General features: G+C 34.9%; 2 protein-coding genes across 2 annotated transcripts; both read left to right on the top strand.

The window, feature by feature from the left end:
- Positions 1-6,925: 6,925 nt before the first annotated feature.
- Positions 6,926-8,608, top strand: LOC145005054 (putative 12-oxophytodienoate reductase 11). The gene is made up of 4 exons (XM_078964100.1): positions 6,926-6,993; positions 7,145-7,285; positions 7,395-7,525; positions 7,679-8,608. Exons 1-4 carry the CDS (start codon positions 6,932-6,934, stop codon positions 8,425-8,427), a joined length of 1,083 nt encoding a protein of 360 aa, XP_078820226.1. The 5' UTR covers positions 6,926-6,931; the 3' UTR covers positions 8,428-8,608.
- Positions 8,609-12,626: 4,018 nt separating this feature from the next.
- Positions 12,627-15,077, top strand: LOC145005853 (putative 12-oxophytodienoate reductase 11). The gene is made up of 5 exons (XM_078964970.1): positions 12,627-12,720; positions 12,908-13,048; positions 13,180-13,310; positions 14,186-14,347; positions 14,419-15,077. Exons 1-5 carry the CDS (start codon positions 12,659-12,661, stop codon positions 15,003-15,005), a joined length of 1,083 nt encoding a protein of 360 aa, XP_078821096.1. The 5' UTR covers positions 12,627-12,658; the 3' UTR covers positions 15,006-15,077.
- The last annotated feature ends 5,317 nt before the right edge of the window (positions 15,078-20,394 follow it).

Here is a 20,394-nt window from a genome sequence, read left to right as displayed (position 1 = left end):
TTGCACTTGGGAAGATTACCGGAATAAGGTCTGGGAGCATTTGAAGCAGCTGAGGCTGGAGCATGTGGTGTGGCTGGAACTGGTGCGGTGGCAGCATTAACTGCCACTGTCTGCTGCTTCTTGGAGGTCTCGAGGCCCTGACGCCCCTTCCTCTTGTTGTTCTTCCCTTTCTTGCCATCACCTTCCTTCTTTCCTTCAGCCTCCGCTGGTTTCTCACCCTTCTTGTTGTTGTGGTCATACAGCTTCTTCGCTAATCTTTTTGCACTGTCAAAAGTTTCGGGGTTTGCAGCTATCACATTTCCCTGAATCGGTGAGGTTAGTCCCCAGATGAATCGCTCAATCTTCTTTCCTTCTGAGGTGATCATACCCGGGCATAACAGAGATAGTTCACTAAATCTCGATATGTAGGCATCAATATTCGCATTCTGCACAGTGAGGTTCCACAGCTCTTGCTCCATTTTCTGAATTTCACCTCGTGGGCAGTATTCGGCCATCAGCATTTCTTTCATTTCCGCCCACGGCATGGAGTTGGCTACCGGGAGTGTCATGGATTCCACGTGTCCATTCCACCAAGTGAGCGCTTGATCAACAAAAGTGCAGGCTGCGAACTTCACCTTCATTCCCTCGGGACAATCGCATATCTCAAATACCGATTCCACTTTCTCGATCCATCGCTTCAGAGTGATCACTCCTCCAGTGCCGTTAAAAGTTCGTAGTTTGGCGTTTGTGAAGTACTTGTAGGTACATGTTTTGGTGGGTCCTTGATTCATTCCGTTGTTCAAACTTCCGGCCCCTTGCCCGTTGCCTCCTCCGTTGTTCCCTTGGTGAATTTGTGCCATAGCTGCGGTGACCACAGCAGATACAGCCGCCTGGAATGCAGTGGAGTCAGCTTCGGGTGGGGTTGGTCCAGGGTTTCTGCGAGTAGGTCGGCGAGGCATCCATCTGTCATGAAACAGAAAGATGTTGAGTGTACGTGGTTTCCGTGAGTTTGTGATCCTACTGACTAAGTGCGTGGTACGAACTTAAACACTTCTACCATTTAGCACACAATCATAGATTCTCAACACATAGCAATTTGTAATGTCATAATAAACACGCAAAAGTTCATTAATATTATCCGCATTTGATACATGAAAATTTTGCTCGCGAGAGCATACATGAGTGACACTAGTTCGACAGCATAACGGATCTATGAGTAGTGTAGTCACTTAAACATAGATTTGAGGTACATAGCATAGTTCCTAATGATCTAGTAAGATAAGTCTATCCCTAATTGCGATGAGTTGTGTTCGGGGGTGGTGCTGAGGATGTGGATGCTCCCTGGAGACGAGCCACCTGTCGTTCTGCGTCCTGGAGTCGAGACTCCCACCTCACCTGCCTCATGTGGAACTCTCGAAGGACGTCACGTGTCTCATGTTCCGCACGCTCGACCCTAGTCCACAACTGGCGTACCTGATCAGCAGTGCCCAGAGCAAGGTCGCCAATGTTCCGTAATCATCTCACCATGATTGGAAGGGCTCGATCAGCCGGTCCTCCGTCCCTCAGGTCAAAGAACTCGTGTGACATGTCGTACGGGGGTCGTTGTCCCTACTGTCTGCTCCATCTCCAAAGATCAATACCCCAGGGAGGTGTAGGACCAGTGGGGCCCACCCGGTAAGCAGGCACCCTGATCGGGTAAGCGGGGTTGATGACTTCGGACTCCGCGTCCGAATCACCCCCTTCATTGTCATCGGGTTCCTCCTCGAAGCTTCCTTCATCTTCTTCTGGTTCGGCAGGCTCGCCCTCGACTCCTGCCTCCGGTTCCCCGTCAGATTCCTCTTCGGGGTCTTCCTCAGGCTCCTCGTCTAACCATCCGTTATTCCCCTAACTAGGTAAATAAGGATCTCCGGGGTGATGAAAACCAGCCATGTTGTCTGCGAGAGTGTGTAAGTATGCTAACATTATTCCTAGGATGCTACAACTATTGTATAAACTATGCAGGCGTTCTTCTCTTTTGGTGATATAGGGGTTTGTTTTTAGGTTCCCTAGCTATTGCGATCTCATCGAAACATGTGTTAATTATACCTTGGAGGGAATGTAGTTGATCAGGCTACATTCACTTCTTGATATCGCTAAAACAGTTCTGAATTAACCGGGATACTAGCATTATCTTGTTTGGTTCGGCGTTATGTTCTTATTCCTAATGCAAGCAAGGGTGTTTTACTTGTTTTGTTCAGAGTTGTGCTAGTCCCTCTTTTGGTTTATAGTTGCATATTAATGTGTGGTTAGATATGCTAGTTCACTATAAACAAAGCTCTAATACCAACCTGTCACACCCCCGAACCAGACGGCGGAAACATCCGAGAGCTGTTGTAACTCAATTGAATACCATTACATTGAATATACATGAAACATAACATCATTCATCACCATGCATTGAGATAGTACAACTGGTAGAGTTTACACTTAGTACATTGTTTTAAACATTACATCCCCAAAAGTAAATTGTTCGATAATAGTTAAACAAACAACATGACGTCACTGAATACATTTTTCCCTTTGATTTACCTGTTACCTGAGAATACAAGCATTTTGAAAAAACGTCAACATATGAAATGTTGGTGAGTTCATAAGTAATGTTTGAAATAAAACGTTTTGTATTGTTTTAAAAACCACCAGAAAATCCGATATTTTCTGAAAAGAGTATCGTATAAAAAGTGTGAAGATCCGTAATTATGCTTGTTTGTTTCTATAAATGTAAAAAAAAAAAAAGAATTTGTTGTACTTGTTATGCATCTCGTAGTTGTATGTATTGAAAAACCCTAGGAAAACCCGATGTTTTCCTAATACTTTGAATTACACTTTTTGTGTGGTGTTGTATCGTTGCGACATGTGAAGTCAATGATTCCAGATGACATTGAATTAAATGTGAATTGTGAATTGTTATAAACACACGTTAATAGAAACGACTAATTTACAACCATACTAACGATCCCTTAGGCGTCGTCCGTACTATTCACTTAATCCAACCACTCTGACTTCTCGTAGCCCCACAACCAAGGAGAAAAAAGGGCACGAAGACCTCAATAATTCCATAAGTCGTTCAAGGCTATAGTGAATGCGAAGGGCCCTTGGCCCGACCCGCATTTTTGTGAATTCTCGACTTTACTAGCCATACCAAAGGACCCTTGGGGCCCAATAGCCTAAAAGCCATTGAAAGTCCTTTTACACGGAGTTAGGTCATGTAAGAACCAACAACCATGTAAGTAAGTTGTCTTTGGGCCTAAAGATCAGGTCATTGGGCTAGCTAGGCCCAACAAGCAAGATTTGACACTTTTGGGCCCAAAGATGGTGTATCGACGTCTGTGTATTCCCACGTATGTATTGAACTCCCGAAATGTCCGCGTGTGTATTGAATATTGTCGTGTTAGTAGTTTCAGATTCGTTATTGATTCGAGACCGAATCAATTTATTTAGTAACGATTTTTGGTGTTGATGGTGTATTAGGTTTTGTCGGTAGTCGCGGTACCAGTATTTTATCTCAACGGATTTATTGTTTAAACTTTGGAGTTTTTCTGTTTGCAGCCCCTTTCTTTTATGAGTTTACCCTTTTAACCCTTTGAATAAAAGAATTTCCAATTTAGTCCCTAGACCATTTTTCTTGACATTTTAATATCAAAACTTGTTGAAAATGGTATTTTTCAGCTCATATTTATTTGAAAACAGTTTTAGTCCCTCAAAATGAAGTTTTCTCGGTTGAATCCTCATTTTTCGCAACTTTTACACTTTTGGCCCAAAATAGAAAAATTTTGCATCTTTGGTCCTTTTTAAATATGAAAAGTGTTTTTAACCCTTGAAATGGACTTGGAGCACTAGTAGTCCCCTGTTTTACAGAAAAATACAGTTTCAGCCCTTCAAATTTGAAAATCTCGCATATTGGGCTTTATTGGGCCGAAAATTCCATTTTTGGCCCATTATGCTTAATATTTTACATTTTAATCCCTCAAAAGAATATATTTCCAGAAAATACATTATTGAAACTGTTTTGACATATTTCAAACATCAGAATTTGTATCTTGTCATTTTGGGCCCTTTTAACTTTATATTTTTAATATTTTAAGCCCAAAAATGAGTTTTTAGCCCAAAGAAGTTAATATCAAACCACTTGGTTATTTTTCTAAAAATGATATGTATGTAGTAATATAATTTATGCTAGTATCATATAACTTGATGCAAATCTCGGTTTTAAGGACTTTTGACTAGATCCAACATCACAATCACATAAAAAAAACACATATATAAACATAGAAATCACACAAAGCATACATGTACACATAGATCTACACCTTTGCTTGTATTCCCCCCCCCCCCCCCCCTAAAACTTGTAAAACCGAAAAATAGGGAGTATGAAGCTCACCTTTGGGTATGGTTTCGGTTTTGGAGAAGATATGGAAGAAAATGAGATGATTTTCGGTCCTAGCAACACTTTGATGAAGATCTCAAATTTGAGGTGACTCTAGGATGCAAGATCATGATTTCTTATGAGTTAAGAAGAGATGTTTGATAATTCAAGGAACCTAGATCATAGATTTAAGTATAAACTTACCTTAAATGGTGATTCTTGTGAAAAATCTCCTTGAAATGCCCTTAAGTCTCGAAAATTTGATAAAGGAAGGTGAGGATGTTCTTTGAGAGAGTTGGTTTAAGAAAATTGGATGAAGTGTGTATGTTTGGGAGGCTCTCGGCCGAATGAAAAGAGAGAGGGGGAAGAGATGAGCTTGCCTTGATATATGAAACTATGCATGGATATATGGGAGCTAATTCTTGGAGATATGTTGGATATTCATGAGGTGTCAACTTAAAAGTTAACTCCTTTAATTTCATTCTCTCTTTTTTTTTATCCCACTTGGGCCGAGAATTTGAGAAAAAGAAGTGAGTTTTGGGCCTTAATGGCTTAAGCCCAATCTCTTGATTATGTTGAGTGATTTTTGGTCCAAATAACCATAAATATGATCATTATGACCTATTAGGGCTACATTAGGTTAAATATGGCCCAAAAATGGTTCATATAATTGATTTATTTCATTCTAGGCCCAATATGGCCCAAAACATTGAAATAATTAGAAGTGGGTTCAATTAGAGCCCATTTAAGAGTTCTAAGCCCAAGATGGTCAAATTGGAAGCTTACTGGTCCATTGGGCCCAATAAGGAAGTCCTAGACCAAAATGGACCTAAACAAGAACTTCTAGGGTTTCCAATTGCTTGTTGACTATTTGTAATGCTTGTATGGTGTATTTATTGCAATTTTGTTGTTATAGAGTAAGTATCATGCATGCTTTCATGTCTTGGATTCATAATTCTTACTTGAGTGTTGTGATTACAAGGCACAAAATTTCTAGTTGTGATATTTTCCCTTTGTCAATCATTCCTTCGCTGCACCAGACAAGCCATCGCCACCACCTGAACCACTACCGCCACTGCTCGATGACCACAAAACCTTCGGTTCTTCTCTTCGTCATCAACCTCCTTTACCCTCTCCTTGTAGGCTTTCAACTATCCAACCACATCCTCGAACCCCACCGTCTTCAGATCAAGGACTTGCTCAAGGGAGGCCACGATGTGGATGTATTTTCTTGGCAACGACTTGAGGAATTTCTTCACCATCTTTGATTCTTATATCGTCTCACCAAGTGCTGCCGATTGTGACAAAATTCCGGATAGTTTTCCGGCGAAATTGTCGATTGATTTTGTCTCGGTCATCTTCAGCCTATCAAAATCGGAATTTAGGGTTTGAAGTCGGGCTTCTTTCACCCGATCGGTGCCGACGTGCCTTGCTTTGATCAAATTCTAGAGGGTTTTAGCTGATTCAACGTCTCCCAGTTGCATAATCAGCGATTCCGGTATCGCTTGGTAGATCAATCCAATTGCCGAGTAATGTTTTTTCTATGTTTTCTTTTGTTCCTGGATCAATCATGGTCCAGGCCTTGTGAATTCTCAATACCACTTTCATCCTTAGTGACCAGACCATGTAATTTGTTGAGTTCAGCATGGGTCATGCTACGGTGGTTGACCCAATCTCCTTCACTCTCACCGGAGGAGGCTCTGTACCCTCTTCAACATTCGACATGTTGACCTAGCTTGTCAACAGGTAACAAAATCGATCTTACAGTCTTCGGTTCCTTGGCTCTAATACCGATTAAAGTTTAGAAAACAAGAACGCAAAATAAAAATAACCAAAATTCACTCTTTGATTAATTAGAAAAACTAACTCAAAACTAATGTTTTACAATCTGTTCCATAATTTTTAAACTCAATTATGGACATGTATATATATCCTAACAACCTAATTTGTATTAGACTAGGAAACTTATAACCAACTTACTATAAATTAAATTTTTCATAAATTACATTGTCTGGTCTCCAAGTCCTCGTCGACTTAGGATTCCAAAAAAAAACGGTCACATTTGACCATCTCCAACGTCCACATTCTTATCCCGATACACCCTCTCTCATCGGTGAAAGCTAGCCGAGTTACCGAGTCGAGCTCGGCAGGCCGAAGGATAGACGCGGTGCCGGGTGGGATGCCGAGATATCCGAAGTCTACACCGTCTAGCCTTATGTAAAATAATTTGTTACAACATGTAATTTAATTAAATTTTCTTCAAACTATGGCTAGTTTATCACCATATCACCACCACCGACACCAATTTATTCCTATTGTTTTCACCAATCAAAACCAATTCGGTTTCCAACTCATAGGTTTTTCTTTTTCTTATTAAAAAGCGATAAAATATTATATATTCAATTCCTTTTGACTGACCACGAGACTTTTGATGTAATCGCATACGTAGCAATTATCATCGGAAATAATGCACAAAGAATAAAAACGATTTTAAAATTTTCAGGTGGGGTTATATAAATGAGAGATCTTGTAAGCAAGATTCACATAACAATGGCATCCACAATTCCTCTTCTCACTCCATACAAGATGGGCAAGATCAATCTCTCCCACAGGTAGTTTCTCTTATAACTTGCACTGATTTATATATGTACAATTCATAATTCCATCATTTGATTTCCCATGAGAAAAATAATAAGAAGCTTTTGACATATACATTCAAACTGTTTTTTTGACATGCAAATGTTTATAATTATAAATTCACAGGGTTGTACTCGCACCCATGACCAGAAATAGATCATATGGTAATACGCCACAACCACATGCGATTTTGTATTATTCTCAAAGAGCCACCGAAGGAGGTCTCCTCATCACCGAAGCAACTGGTGTCTCGGACACTGCCCAAGGGTAAGTACTCAATTTGCAATGTTGTCGTACAATTACTTTATATAAGGTTATTAACCTTAAGTTTTTGAATACTTGAATGACTGTATGTTGTCAAATATGACATGAAAAGGTATCCTGAAACACCTGGAATTTGGACCAAAGATCAAGTGGAAGCATGGAAACCGATTGTAAATGCTGTTCATGAAAAAGGTGGCATAATCTTTTGTCAGATTTGGCACGTAGGACGTGTCTCAAACTATGGTATGTTATGTTTGATTTCTTTTGAAAAAATGTCTACCCCATTTCAAATGTGCTTGATAATCAGTTTGGAACCTACATAAACATTTTCTGTATAAAAACCATTTTATGTGATAAGTTGCAACCGTTAACTAAAATAACTCCTCCCAAAACCAGAATTTCAACCCAATGGTGATGCTCCGGTATCTTCGACGGACAAAGGAATAACACCGGGAGTCGCTGGTGGAGACTGGTCTCCTCCTCGTAAACTACGGTCGGATGAAATCCCAGCCTTGGTTAACGATTTCAGACTCGCCGCACGCAACGCCATTGATGGAGGATTTGATGGTGTAGAGATTCATGGGGCAAACGGATACATAATCGAGCAATTTCTGAAAGATCAAGTGAATGACAGAACCGATGAGTACGGCGGAACCCTAGAAAACAGGTGTCGATTCGCCTTAGAAATTGTAGAAGCGGTGGCGAATGAGATCGGAGGCGACAGAGTTGGTATAAGGCTATCCACGTTCGCGAATTACATGGAATGCGAAGATTCTAACCCTGAAGCTCTTGGGCTTTACATGGCGAATGCACTGAACAAGTATGAGATCCTTTATCTCCATGTGATTGAGCCCAGAATGGTGGAAGTTGATACGTTGTATGAAACTCCACATAGTACTCTTCCGATGAGGAAAGCTTTCAAGGGGACGTTTATTAGCGCCGGCGGTTATAAGAGGGATGATGGCATCAACGCCGTCGCCGACGGTAAGGCGGATTTGGTTGCATTTGGGCGGCTTTTCTTGGCGAATCCGGATTTACCAAAGCGGTTTGAAATTGATGCTGGTCTTAATAAGTATGACAGGAATACTTTTTATACCCAGGATTCCAAGATCGGGTATACGGATTATCCATTTCTTGAGGTGTGATGAGTGATTATTGTAAATGAATAAGATTATAAATCCATGAATAATTTATTTACTTTCAATTTATTTGCATTTCCTAGGGATAGTTTTTATGTGAAGAGAGCGAAAATGTCGTATGTAATTTTGAAAATTTTCCTTTTCTATAAAAAGCATCTGAAATGAGAATAGTGTTGGTTTTTTTTAAGTTACATATGTGCAAACTCATCAAACAAAAAATCTTGCAATATCTTTGTCATATTAAAGTTTTTTCACAGAGTTTATTTATAGATCCAACAAAGTTTATTTATTTGTAATTAAAGCTTGAATAAATAATAATATATTAGATGCGTCGAATCCTGGTTGGGAGGCCCAAATATAAGAAAGGGAATTTGATTCTCTAAGACCTAAACCGATAGTTGCTGACTGAAAAATATTTATCTGAGTAAAAAATCATGTTGTTTGATTGTACATCTGATTAAACGTACTGACTGATGCAAAATATCTATTTTACCCTGATGTTGACGCGCTATTCGTTTTTATGCAATAATAATAATAATAATAATAACCACTACTACATATTATATAAACTAGGGATGAGCTTTAGAACCGGACCGGTTCGGAACCGAAACCGATTTTCCTATATTATAAGAACCGGAACCAGACCGTCGGTTCCGGTTCTGGTCCTGGTTTTTCGGTTATTTTTCAAATTAAAACCGGTTGAAATATTATAGATGATATGCTATCTTTCGGAGTTTGTAAATGATTCAGTACTTAACAAAATTAAAACTTTTTACATTCTAAATTGAAGTAGAAACACTAAATTACACAATGAAAAAAGAATCAAGTAATTTTGACTTCATATGAGTGAGTTATGCACATTTTAAAAGCCGGACAGATTCCAAAAAAATACTGAAACAGAAAATACGCAGCATTTATGTGTTGTCTTTCGGGGTCTATAACTGATTCAATGTCTAACCAAATTAAGTGTTTTTATAGTCTAAAGTGAACTACAAACACCAAATTACATGTTGGAAAAAAAAAATTAAGTAATTACGACGTCATATGAATGAGTTATGCTCATTTAAAAAAATGGGACTGATTCAAAAAAAACAAAAAAAATGTTGAAATAGAAAAACGCAACATCGATATTCTTTCTTTCGGGGCATGTATCTGATTCAATATCTAACCAAAACATATGTTTGTATAGTCAAAAATGAATTACAAACTCCAAATTACATGTTGGAAAAAAAAATCAAATAATTCTGACTTCATATGAGTGGGTTATGCGCATTTTAAAAAACGGGAAAAATGTTAAACCGGTTCTGGTTTTTAGAACCGTGACCGGTTTTCATAAAAATGGAGAACCAATAACCGGACCTTATTACCAATTCCGGTTCCAGTTCCGGTTTGGTTTCGGTTCCGACCGTTCTAATGCTCATCTCTAATATAAACTATTTGAGCAAATATAACAAAAATAACCTTCTAGCATAGTGGAAAGGGTGTGGCTTTGTGAATGTAAGGTCGTTAGTTCGATTCTCACTGCCCTCTTTTCATTTGTTGTGTATTGAACTTTTAAGGGTAATATAGGAAAGTCTTTATTCCTTTCTCAGTCAGCCATCCACCCATCTCTTTCTCAGTCAGATCTTGTTGACCGAGTCAGCCAAAAATGACAGACTTGACTCGATCAGATGCCATATCAAATAGGTCTCCTAAAACGAAACACCCACTCCCATTAAATTACTCTTGGTTGCGGTGGTTTTTAACCCAAGATGGAAACACCGAAGGATCCAAGTGATGTTTTTTTAAAAACAACTTCAAATATCTAACTGATGTTCCTAGCATTTTTTAGACCACTCCCCGAAAAAAAAATAGTAGCATTTGTACCAGACAAATGTGACAATATCCCGTCTGTTCGAAACCTGAAGCATGAGCAAATGGACCGAACCGGACGGAACCGGCCCGACCCGGACCCAAACCGAGAACCAGATTCAGCCAAAATCAAGAACCGAAACGGCCCAGCGGTTCTACCGGTTCCGGTTCCGGGTTCGGTTTTTATTGGGTTTTCGATTTTTGAACCAGTTTGATTTGACACGCTTCCTTGCGGGGCTTGTAACTCATTCAATTTTTAACCAAATCAAGTGTTTTTATAGTTTAAACCTAACTACAAAACCTAAACTACGTGTAGTGAAAAAATTCAGGTCAAAAAACTTAAATTGAGTGAGTTATGTACATTTGAACAACAAAATCAAATTACGTTTAATTGTTGTAACATGAAATTTTTTTGATTTGACACCTTCCTTGCGAGGCTTGTAACTCATTCATTTTTTAACCAAATCAAGCGTTTTTATAGTCTAAATTTAACTATAAATTGTAATCTACATGTAGGAAAAAGATTTAGTTCAAAACAAGTTAAATTGAGTGAGTTATACACATTTGAACAACAAAGTCAGATTACATTTAATTGCTGAAACATAAAAAAGATTATGATTTGACACCCTTCCTTGCAGGGCTTGTAAATTATTCAATTTTTAACCAAATCAAGTGTTTTTATAGTCTAAAATTAACTACAAATCATAATCTACATGAAGGAAAAAAGATCAGGTCAAAAAAACTTAAATTGAGTGAGTTATGTACATTTGAACAACAAAGTCAGATTACATTTAATTGCTAAAACATAAAAAAAAAATAATAATAAATAAATAAAATAAAATAAAATAAAAAAATCTGATTTGATATCCTTCCTTGCGGGGCTTGTAGCTCATTCAGTTTTTAACCAAATTAAATGTTTTTATAGTCTAAACTTAGCTAAAAATCATAATCTACATGTAGGAAAAATATTCATGCCAAAAAAGTTAAATTGAGTGAGTTATGTAACTTTCAAAATTTGAGTGAGTTGTCCGGTGTTGTTCCCGGTTTTGGGCCGGTTCCAACGACTGGTTCTTAGCGAGTCCCGATTCCAAAAATTGACGAGATTATAGTACCGGTCCCGGCCCGACCGGTTTCATCGGGTTCCGGTTCCGGTATCGGTTCTGGCCGGTCCCTGTCTATGTGCTCATCTCTACCTGAACTCCATGAAAAATACCCCGAGTAACCGCATTCTACTATATTAGGTAAAAATAATACTAATTTACCTAAATATTATTGACGATGTTACAACTAACTTGTCACCATTTCCGACACCAAGTTCATGTATAATTTATCACTAATTCGTAGTCTTTTCCAGATCAAAAACCAATTCCATTTCCAACTTAAGGGGTCGTTTGTTTCGTTTAATTCCTAAGGAATTGAAAGGAATTGGAAACTAAAATCCAATACAAAACGTGTTTGGCTAACAGAAGGAATGGAATATGATTTCCATAATTACTTTTTAATTCCGTGTATGAAAGATTTCCCATTCATTCCCTTTCTATAAGGAATCCACATTCTGTTAGCTTTTTTTTTTTTTTTTACACAATTATCCTCCCATATATATGGTTCTAGTAAAACAAAATAAACTATGTGATTTTTCATATCTTTTCTACGATTACCTTCTTCTATCGATTATATTTTTCTACAATCGGTATTTGTCAAAAAAAATCATCTATCGATCATATCTTTTCTACAATTACTGTTGTATTTCATCTCTGACTCATCATTCTTCTACTGCTTTGGTGTATCTATCATCTTCGTTTACAGGTAAACATCTCATGTTCAATTTTTCTGCAATTAACTGTATTCAACCATTTTTTTATATATATTTGTAATATGTGATTCATCTTTGTCTGATAGAAAATAGCATAATTTTTTTAACATTTGTGCTGCTTAATACATCTCTAGTTTCTTTGTGTGAAGTATGAACAATTTTCTTTACATGCTATGTACGTTTATTGTCATCGTATTATAAAATTTATTTTCTAATTCCTTTGTAAAATCAGCAAACTAAACAGAAAACAGATTACATTCCTTGTCCTCCAAACGCATTTCAGCTTCTAGTACATTCAGATTCCAATTCCTTCAAATTCCAATTCTTTTGACAGATTCCATTCCTTCAAAAAATATTCTGCGAAACAAACGTCACCTTAGTTTTTAATTCGCTATGCTAAGGGAATACTATAATATATTATAAATTCAATGGCTTTTGACTTGACCGTTTGTGATTTGTGATGTAATTGCCTACGTAGCTATGGAAATAATGCACCAACAAAATGACGATTTAAAATATTCTAATTAGGGTTATATAATTAGAGATCTTGAAAGCAAGATTGATCACCTAGCAATGGCACCCACTATTCCTCTTCTTGCTCCATACAAGATGGGCAAATTCAATCTCTCCCACAGGTAATTTCTTTTGTAATTCACTTTCATCTATGCAACTCATAGCACCAACATTTCATATTTTATAAAAATATTAACAAGAAGCTTTACTCATAGCTCCAACATTTCATATTTTATTAAAATATTAACAAGAAGCTTTTTACGTACACACCCAAACTACTAATGGACTTATGAGTGCATGAAACTACAGGATTGTGCTTGCACCCTTGACAAGACAAAGATCGTATGGTAATGTTCCACAACCACATGCCATTCTATATTATTCTCAAAGAGCCACCGAAGGAGGTCTTCTTATCACTGAAGCAACTGGGGTTTCCGACACTGCACAAGGGTAATAATTAAATACTTGTACAAGTATGAACTCCCGAAAAATTGTCACAATATGGACTATATAAGTTCAATCTATCATGAATTTTATATACTTGAATAACCTTAATTATACCATCAAATATGACATAACAGGTATTCTGAAACACCTGGAATTTGGACGAAAGAACAAGTAGAGGCATGGAAGCCGATCGTAAATGCTGTTCACGAGAAGGGTGGTGTAATTTTTTGTCAGATTTGGCATGTAGGTCGTGTCTCAAACTATGGTATGTTTTGTTTTGATATATTTTGCATCTAAAAGCGTTGCTTATTTTGTTAAATATCAATTAAATAGTCATTGTGAACCAAGTTGGGTTTTAAATAATTAAAAAAGAACGTAGCCCACCTTTAAGTTAATGCGGGTACAAAAGGGGGAATCGTCTTTAATAATTGGTATTTATCTCTAATGGCAGCGTACTTTGCAAACCTTAAACATATTCATATTATGTAGAAATCAAATAATCAAAAGTAAACTATCATTTATTAAAGAATGTACCTTTTTAGTATCTACAATATAACCACTTTTTAATAATATGAATTTTAGGTGGTGTTTGAAATGGACCGAGAAACTACAATATAACCACTTTTTAATAAATAATATGAATTTTACTAACATAAAATTTATTAAGCTATTTTAATTAGTTTTATTTTTTCTAAATAAGAAAATATATTATTTTGTATAACTTGGTTGGGGTTATTCAACTTTTATTATGCTTAAGTTAATTTCGTATTAATAAAAATTCATTAATTATTATCAAAATAATTTGGTATAATAATGTATATAATAAAGTTAAAATTTTACATTATATGAATAAATCAGATGGAATTAGTTCTGTTGCTACGAACAAACAAAACAAAATAACTCATCGCATTAACTCTAATCATTCTTTATTTCATTACATATACCATTAATCTTGTTTAAGTATAAGATTCACATATTTGGATTTCGTTTCAGATCTTATGAACCTATGTCACCAATGACCATAAACTAGTAATTTTTTTTTACATAAAATACCTTTTTTAACAATATCAAAAATATGTAATTAATTGTTTTTATGCAAAAATAAATCACCATATCTGATTTGATTAACGACAAAATCAGGATTTCAACCCAATGGTCAAGCTCCGATATCTTCTACAGACAAAGGAATAACACCGAACCTAGCCGGTGGAGATTGGTCTCCCCCTCGTAGATTACAATCTAATGAAATCCCAACCCTTGTAAATGATTTCAGACTCGCAGCGCGAAATGCCATTGATGCAGGTTGGTGTTATTACCTCTTTACAATATTACTTACTTTAGACCACTCGTAACACTGTCTATTGAATTTACAGGATTTGATGGTGTAGAGATCCATGGGGCAAACGGTTACATAATCGATCAATTCCTGAAAGATCAAGTGAATGACAGAACCGATGAGTACGGCGGAACCCTAGAAAACAGGTGTCGATTCGCCTTAGAAATTGTGGAAGCGGTGGCGAATGAGATCGGAGGCGACAGGGTTGGTATAAGGTTATCCACATTCGCGAATTACATGGAATGCGAAGATTCTAACCCTGAAGCTCTTGGACTTTACATGGCGAATGCACTGAACAAGTATGAGATCCTTTATCTCCATGTGATTGAGCCCAGAATGGTGGAAGTTGATACGTTGTATGAAACTCCACATAGTACTCTTCCGATGAGGAAAGCTTTCAAGGGGACGTTTATTAGCGCCGGCGGTTATAAGAGGGATGATGGCATCAACGCCGTCGCCGACGGTAAGGCGGATTTGGTTGCGTTTGGGCGGCTTTTCTTGGCGAATCCGGATTTGCCTAAGCGGTTTGAAATTGGTGCGGGTCTTAATAAGTATGACAGGAATACTTTTTATACCCAAGATCCGAAGGTTGGGTATACAGATTATCCATTTCTTGAGGTGTGAATGTGTGATGTGTGATTATGTAATGAATAAAGGAATAAGATTATAAATCCATGAATAATTATTTACTTTTAATTTGTATTGGATTAGTTATGGACAATATATATATATATATATATATATATATATATATATATATATATATATATATATATATATATATATATATATATATATATATATAGAGGTTCAGGTTCATTTGAGACCATACTAATTTTGTGAGACCGTGAGACCAAATCTAAAAATAATTTTAAAATGCAAAATAAATGGAAAAATCCAAAAATTCTTTTTTTAAATATTATTTTCGGAACTTGAATTAACTAAAAAAAATAAAACAAATTCCGTTTTTTTTTTTTAAATACGTGAAATATTCTAAATAGAATATTACACTGACATATTCTAAAAAATAATTTTAAAATGCAAAATAAATGGAAAAATCTAAAAATTCTTTTTTTAAATATTATTTTCGGAACTTGAATTAACTAAAAAAAATAAAAAAAAATTCTATTTTTTTTGAAAAATACGTGAAATATTCTAAATAGAATATTACACTGTACATATTCTAAAAATAATTTTAAAATGCAAAATAAATGGAAAAATCAAAAAAAAAATTTAAATATTATTTTCAGAACATTAATTAACTAAAAAAAATAAAAAAAAATAAATAAAAAAATGCGTCTCACGGTCTCACAAAATATAGGTGGTTTCAAATGAACCTAACCCTATATATATATATATATATATATATATATATATATATATATATATATATATATATATATATATATATATATATATAAAATAGAAAAGTTTGAGTCCCGTGCTAAACACGACCCATGAAGGGTAATGATGTATTTCGTGACTTTTATCTAATGTGTATGCGATAATAAGTAAGAAAAATACATAGGGTTAAATAGACAAGTTGGTAAATTAATGTGGTAGCTAATATATGATGAACATTCATATATAGATTTAGTGTTTATACAATTAAATATCAATAATTAGTTGAAGTCTTGCATAATTCGAACTTAATACTGGTTTGTTTGATTGTTTGTCCACTTGATCTCTAAATAAATAATCTTATTAAATCAAAGGATTAGAACCTTGATCATAATTCTAATCATACTAAGAATTGGTAACCTACGAACCATAAATCTATTATACTATCCATAAAATCAACCATAGATAATAGGTGAATTATACTGTCTTAAAAATCGTTTTCTGTTTTTTCTTAAATTTAATTTGCTTTTGTTAACTGCTCTTAAGTTTCCTGGACCTGCAAAACCATAACCCCCCCCCCCCCTCCTCTCATTTGCTTTGTTTAAATTAGTTAACTTTAGTAGATATTATAGCTTTTAATCATTTTTATGCATTGTGATCGGTACTCGACTTACCTGTATTACTCAATTAGTTACACTTCATATTGCGTATTAGCTAGTCTAGATTTGTTTGGTTTATAAATTAAAAAGTAGTATATAAATTACATATCACGTATAATGGTGGTTTCATCTTGCTTGGTACATACATTATAGGAAGCTTTTATTTTGGAACTTCAAGGTATCTTCATCAACTTTCTAATTGTCAAAATGAACCAAAGTCTTCAAAGGTTGTCATACTTTCTTCTTCTTTGGTTATGTTTAATCTTTCTAAGTTCTTTCAAAATGATCATTGGTGAGTATAAAATGGTTTTAGCTTATTCAAACAAAGAATGCTTCCATTGTTATTTAGGTCAGTTTTTGAGAATAAAATTAGACGGTTTTTTAATACAAACCCAACAACAATGACGATCAATAGTTGTCAAATAAAAAGAGGAAGCGAATAATCGAGAGGATTATCTCCTTGCCAAATCTCGTGGGACGTGATCATCAATAGAGCATAACAAAGAATGGTATCTTGTATGACATTGTGCGGCGATATTTTTCTTTAACATTTTTCTTACGAAATTCGAGATGCAAGGCTAGTCGGATGCATGCATGCATGGATTCAAATTAATCCCTAATTTTTACGTTAACAGCTCAGGCAATTCAAATTAATCCCTAATTTTTACGTTAATCCCTAATTTTGACGAAATTACTGTGGGGAGCGGTGGGCATGAGAGGAGTTGCACACCACCCATAATTTCGTCAATGCAAACCAATGGGTAAATAAAACATGAATCCACTTCCTGTCATTTTCGTTGGTACAACCGTCAGTTTCATCAAATTGGAAGATATTTGCCGCAATAATTGGTTTGTTTATGTCAATTAGTACACATCATATTAAATAAACATTTTGTCCGGAGTGTTTCCAAAAATAAATGATGTCAACCTAAAGTACGGACATGATTACATTTAAATTGTGTTTTTGTTTAGGGTTCGATTTGGGCTTGATTTTCACATTTTAGATTTACTGTAAATATATATAGAGCCCAAAAATATCTCTCCAAAAAACCCCTTACTGAAGAGAAGGAAACTTCCATATATAATCACTTATAAAACGGTGTCACGCCAATATAGAATACACTAACACTCCCTCAGAATCGGAGACTCAATGAGGATAGACAATGATGTACAACGGGAGATTGTGGGTGTGAGTTTCATTGCGATCAATTTACGTTTTGTTTTCCATTGATGATATCGAGTGAAGTTATATGTTCACTCAAAACAATGGATTTAAACATTGATTTTTCCTGTTTACATGGGCAAAATTGATGTTCAAACCCATTGTTGATAGTGGCTAGACGACGATTATTTAGTTGGTTAAACATTTAATTAACAATATGTTCATTCAGAACAATGGATTTAAACATTGATTTTTCTTGTTTACATGGGCAAAATTGATGTTCAATACCATTGTTGATAGTGGCTAGACAACGATTATTTAGTTGGTTAAACATTCAATTAACAATATGTTAATTCAGAACAATGGATTTAAACATTGATTTTTCTTGTTTACATGGGCAAATTTGGTGTTCAAAACCATTGTTGATAGTGGCTAGACGAAGATTATGTAGTTGGTTAAACATTCAATCAACAATATGTTCATTCAGAACAATGGATTTAAACATTGATTTTTCTTGTTTACATGGGCAAATTTGATGTTCAAAACCATTGTTGATAGTGGCTAGACGAAGATTATGTAGTTGGTTAAACATTCAATTAACAATATGTTCATTCAGAACAACGGATTTAAACATTGATTTTTCTTGTTTACATGGGCAAATTTGATGTTCAAAACCATTGTTGATAGTGGCTAGACGAAGATTATGTAGTTGGTTAAACATTCAATTAACAATATGTTCATTCAGAACAATGGATTTAAACATTGATTTTTCTTGTTTACATAGGCAAATTTAATGTTCAAAACCATTGTTGATAGTGGCTAGACGAAGATTATGTAGTTGGTTAAACATTCAATTAACAATATATTCATTCAGAACAATGGATTTAAACATTGATTTTTCTTGTTTACATGGGCAAATTTGATGTTCGAAACCATTGTTGATAGTGGCTAGACGAAGATTATTTAGTTGTTTAAACATTCAATTAACAATATGTTCATTCAGAACAATGGATTTAAACATTGATTTTTCTTGTTTACATGGGCAAATTTGATGTTCGAAACCATTGTTGATAGTGGCTAGACGAAGATTATTTAGTTGTTTAAACATTCAATTAACAATATGTTCATTCAGAACAATGGATTTAAACATTGATTTTTCTTGTTTACATGGGCAAATTTGATGTTCGAAACCATTGTTGATAGTGGCTAGACGAAGATTATTTAGTTGTTTAAACATTCAATTAACAATATGTTCATTCAGAACAATGGATTTAAACATTGATTTTTCTTGTTTACATGGGCAAATTTGATGTTCGAAACCATTGTTGATAGTGGCTAGACGAAGATTATTTAGTTGTTTAAACATTCAATTAACAATATGTTCATTCAGAACAATGGATTTAAACATTGATTTTTCTTGTTTACATGGGCAAATTTGATGTTCGAAACCATTGTTGATAGTGGCTAGACGAAGATTATTTAGTTGTTTAAACATTCAATTAACAATATGTTCATTCAGAACAATGGATTTAAACATTGATTTTTCTTGTTTACATGGGCAAATTTGATGTTCAAAACCATTGTTGATAGTGGCTAGACGAAGATTATGTAGTTGGTTAAACATTCAATTAACAATATATTCATTCAGAACAATGGATTTAAACATTGATTTTTCTTGTTTACATGGGCAAATTTGATGTTCGAAACCATTGTTGATAGTGGCTAGACGAAGATTATTTAGTTGTTTAAACATTCAATTAACAATATGTTCATTCAGAACAATGGATTTAAACATTGATTTTTCTTGTTTACAAGGGCAAATTTGATGTTCGAAACCATTGTTGATAGTGGCTAGACGAAGATTATTTAGTTGTTTAAACATTCAATTAACAATATGTTCATTCAGAACAATGGATTTAAACATTGATTTTTCTTGTTTACATGGGCAAATTTGATGTTCAAAACCATTGTTGATAGTGGCTAGACGAAGATTATGTAGTTGGTTAAACATTCAATTAACAATATATTCATTCAGAACAATGGATTTAAACATTGATTTTTCTTGTTTACATGGGCAAATTTGATGTTCGAAACCATTGTTGATAGTGGCTAGACGAAGATTATTTAGTTGTTTAAACATTCAATTAACAATATGTTCATTCAGAACAATGGATTTAAACATTGATTTTTCTTGTTTACATGGGCAAATTTGATGTTCGAAACCATTGTTGATAGTGGCTAGACGAAGATTATTTAGTTGTTTAAACATTCAATTAACAATATGTTCATTCAGAACAATGGATTTAAACATTGATTTTTCTTGTTTACATGGGCAAATTTGATGTTCGAAACCATTGTTGATAGTGGCTAGACGAAGATTATTTAGTTGTTTAAACATTCAATTAACAATATGTTCATTCAGAACAATGGATTTAAACATTGATTTTTCTTGTTTACATGGGCAAATTTGATGTTCAAACCCATTGTTGATAGTGGCTAGACGAAGATTATGTAGTTGGTTAAACATTCAATTAACAATATATTCATTCAGAACAATGGATTTAAACATTGATTTTTCTTGTTTACATGGGCAAATTTGATGTTCGAAACCATTGTTGATAGTGGCTAGACGAAGATTATTTAGTTGTTTAAACATTCAATTAACAATATGTTCATTCAGAACAATGGATTTAAACATTGATTTTTCTTGTTTACATGGGCAAATTTGATGTTCGAAACCATTGTTGATAGTGGCTAGACGAAGATTATTTAGTTGTTTAAACATTCAATTAACAATATGTTCATTCAGAACAATGGATTTAAACATTGATTTTTCTTGTTTACATGGGCA

This window comes from Lactuca saligna, chromosome 7 (assembly GCF_052625555.1).
Source record: "Lactuca saligna cultivar CGN05327 chromosome 7, ASM5262555v1, whole genome shotgun sequence".
NCBI lineage: Eukaryota > Viridiplantae > Streptophyta > Magnoliopsida > Asterales > Asteraceae > Lactuca > Lactuca saligna.
This window is presented reverse-complemented; position numbering and strand designations above follow the sequence as displayed.